Source organism: Lycium barbarum, chromosome 4 (assembly GCF_019175385.1).
Source record: "Lycium barbarum isolate Lr01 chromosome 4, ASM1917538v2, whole genome shotgun sequence".
Lineage (NCBI taxonomy): Eukaryota > Viridiplantae > Streptophyta > Magnoliopsida > Solanales > Solanaceae > Lycium > Lycium barbarum.
Genome location: NC_083340.1, coordinates 122,771,658 through 122,775,372, shown reverse-complemented (window position 1 = coordinate 122,775,372; position 3,715 = coordinate 122,771,658). Strand labels below are relative to the sequence as shown.

Here is a 3,715-nt window from a genome sequence, read left to right as displayed (position 1 = left end):
AAAAGGTGCAAGTTCTAATGCAAATCTCAAAGGCTCGGGGAAGTTGATATTGTATATCCCTGGAGCCACAAAGAAAAAAGAGATATTAGTGACTGGACCAAAATTATATGTTCTTAGTGGTTTTCCCAGGTTTGGTCAAAACCAGAATGGTTTAGGAAAGATGACAGAACCAATTGTGATAAAGCACCCGACACAACTTCCAGTGACAAACATGAAAACTGTCCCATGAAACTACAACAAAACCACTGTGACTTACAAGGGCAAAGAGATTGTTGAAGAAATAGATGAAACCGGTGGCTTAACGCGTTCTGGAAGGTGTTATGCTCCAGAATAATTAAGGAGAGCCAAACAAGCTAGGGATAGCCAATTTCCGGTGAAAAAACCTATCACTGAAGAAGAGGCTGAAGAGTTCATGAAGAAGATGAAAGTTCAGGATTACTCTATTGTTGATCAGTTGAGAAAAACTCCTGCTCAGATTTCATTGCTATCTTTGCTCATATATTCTAAAGAGCACCGTCAAGCATTGATTAGAATTCTGAACGAGGCACATGTTTCGGACAAAACAACTGTAAGTCAATTGGAAAAGATGGCCAATAGAATATTTGAGGTGAATAGAATCACTTTCACCAATGATGAGTTTCCTGTGGAAGGAGCCGAACATAACAAGGCTTTGCATTTAACTGTCAAATGTGAAGAACATTATGTGAAAAGAGTCATGATTGGTGGAGGCTCGGGTGTGGACATCTGCCCCCTCTGTACTTTGCAAAGTTTGAAAATCAGCACAGATAGAATTCGTACTAACAATGTGTGTGTTCGAGCTTTCGATAGAGCAAAAAGAGACACCATTGGTGAGATTGATCTTACTTTAAAAATCAGACTTGTTGATTTTGAGATCACATTCCAAGTTATAGACATGGACACTTCCTACAACTTGCTTTTAGGAAGGCCATGGATCCATGCAGCCAGAGTGGTGCCATCTACTTTACACCAAGTGGTCAAGTTTGAGTATGAGAAACAAGAAATTATTGTTCACGGTAAAGATGATCTTTCAATATATAGAGACCCTTCTGTCCCATGCATCGAGGCTAAGGAAGGTTGCGAATCCCTCATATTTCAGACCTTTGAAATAGTGACAGCTGATCAGTTTATGGAAGGGAAGCCTATCCTAGAGCCTCGTCTACCCTCTACTTCAGTCATGGTGGCTACACAAATGCTGCAAAACGGTTATGAGCCAGGAAAGGGCTTGGGGGTGACATTGCAAGGAGTTGTTGACCCTATCTCTCCATTTGGTAATCAAGATACTTTTGGTTTGGGTTTTAGGCCAACTAATGCTGATAGGAAATGGGCAAAAGAGCAGAAAAATAAGGTTTGGAAATTGCCAAAGCCCGTTCCCCACATTACCAAGTCTTTTACTAGGTCACGTCTTGAAGAGAATAAGGACATGTCTGTCCAAGATGACATGGACGAAATATGTCAAAGTCTCAAAGAAATGTTTTATGGGGTAAACATGGTTCAGATTGGTGAAGGCCCTAGTCATGCGGATGTGCAACGTATTGGCCCAGAAGTCAAGTTCGCCAACTGGGAAGCTACTCCTCTCCCCACAAGGAAGGAGTCTTGGTAGTTTATTTTGCTGTTTTTCCTATATTTGGATTATTCTCTGGGTGGTAATCCAAATAGTTTAGTTGCTATGCTCTGATGTTAACCCTTCTATCCTTTCCAATTCAATAAAATGAAGTTTTAGTTTCTTAGTCAATTCTATCTTCTCCTTTTCCCTAATTTTGTTATTTAATTTTCATTTCAGTTTCATTAACGCCGGCTTTAATAACATGACATGCATGCGGAATTCACGTCCAGATCTTAAAGAGCTGTCTAATCTCGAAACAATGAATCAAGAGGTTGATGAATATGATGAAGAAACGGCTTTTGAAGAAATAAAAAGGGAACTAGATCAATTTGAGAATAAGCCTAAGCCTAATCTAAATGAAACCGAGGCAATTAATTTGGGAACTTCTGAAGAAACTAGAGAAACAAAGATAAGCATTCATGCCGAACAAAAGACCAGAGATGACATAATCCAGGTTTTGTTTGAATATAAAGATGTGTTTGCTTGGTCTTATGATGACATGCCAGGTTTGAGCGTTGATCTGGTAGTGCACAAACTTCCTACATACCCTGATTTCCCACCAGTCCAACAAAAGCAAAGAAAATTTAAGAAAGAGGTGAGTGATAAGATTAAAGAGGAAATCATGAAGCAATTGAGTGCAAATATGATCAGGGTTGTCCGATTTACTACATGGATAGCAAATGTTGTGCCCGTACCAAAGAAGGATGGGAAAATCAGAGTTTGTGTTGACTATAGAGATTTGAACAAAGCTAGTCCAAAGGACAACTTTCCCTTGCCTAACATCCACATTCTTGTTGACAATTGTGCCAAACACGAGATTCAATCTTTTGTGGATTGTTATGCTGGGTATCACCAAATTTTGATGGATGAAGAGGATGCAGAAAAGACCGCCTTCACCACCCCATGGGGTACTTACTGTTACAGAGTCATGCCATTTGGTTTGAAGAATGCAGGGGCAACTTACATGAGAGCTATGACTACTATATTGCATAACATGATGCATAGAGAAATCGAAGTGTACGTCGATGATGTGATCATTAAGTCCAAGACTCAAGCTGACCATGTGCGTGATCTGAGAAATTTCTTTGAAAGATTGCGGAAGTACAACCTCAAGCTCAATCCAGCCAAGTGTGCATTTGGAGTTCCATCTGGGAAACTTCTAGGGTTTATAGTTAGTCAGCGAGGAATTGAATTAGACCCCTCCAAGGTAAAGCCATTCGGGAATTACCGCCCCCGAAGAACAAAACTGAAGTCATGAGTCTTCTTGGTAGGTTAAACTACATCAGTAGGTTCATCGCTCAGCTCACTACTACATGTGAGCCCATATTCAAGCTGTTGAAGAAGGATGGCGCTATCAAGTGGACAGACGAGTGTCAAGAGGCTTTTGATAAGATTAAGGAATATTTATCGAACCCTCCAGTGCTTGTCCCGCCAGAACCGGGTAGGCCTTTGTTTTTGTATCTGTCAGTGATGGATAATTCATTTGGGTGCGTTTTAGGACAACATGATGCCACAGGCAAGAAGGAACAAACGATCTATTATTTGAGCAAGAAGTTCACAAGCTATGAGGTAAAATACACATTTTTAGAAAGAACGTGTTGTGCTTTGACTTGGATCGCCTAGAAACTGAAGCACTATCTTTCATCCTATATGACTCACCTCATATCTCGAATGGATCCTTTGAAGTATATATTTCAGAAACCTATGCCGAGTGGAAGGTTAGCAAAGTGGCAGATTTTACTTACGGAGTTCTACATTGTCTATGTCACCCGCACCGCTATAAAAGCACAAGCATTGGCCGATCATTTGGCAGAAAACCCAGTTAACGATGAGTATGAGCCTTTGAATACTTACTTTCTTGATGAAGAGATTAATTCAGTTAAGGAAGAAGTTCGCGATGACAGTCACGTCTGGAAATTATACTTTGATGGAGCGATCAACATTAAAGGTGTCGGGATTAGGGAAATTCTCATTTCACCAATGGGGCATCATTATCCCGCCACGGCACGACTTCGTTTCTTCTGTACCAATAATACAGCGGAGTATGAAGCTTGCATAATGGTTTTAAACATGGCAATACATCTGGATGCA

At 40.4% G+C, this 3,715-nt stretch overlaps 1 protein-coding gene across 1 annotated transcript; it reads left to right on the top strand.

The window, feature by feature from the left end:
* The first annotated feature begins 421 nt into the window (after window positions 1–421).
* Window positions 422–3,247, top strand: LOC132637725 (uncharacterized). The gene is made up of 3 exons (XM_060354772.1): window positions 422–1,617; window positions 1,802–2,831; window positions 2,927–3,247. Exons 1-3 carry the CDS (start codon window positions 422–424, stop codon window positions 3,245–3,247), a joined length of 2,547 nt encoding a protein of 848 aa, XP_060210755.1.
* Window positions 3,248–3,715: the final 468 nt, after the last annotated feature.

Excerpts from the sequence above, each read along its gene's own strand:
- LOC132637725 (XM_060354772.1), top strand. The coding sequence starts at position 422 with ATGAAAGTTCAGGATTACTCTATTGTTGATCAGTTGAGAAAAACTCCT. Across the intron at positions 1,618-1,801 it reads CCCACAAGGAAGGAGTCTTG|TTTCATTAACGCCGGCTTTA; the intron begins GTAGTTTATTTT and ends TTTTCATTTCAG. Across the intron at positions 2,832-2,926 it reads TTGAATTAGACCCCTCCAAG|CTCACTACTACATGTGAGCC; the intron begins GTAAAGCCATTC and ends TTCATCGCTCAG.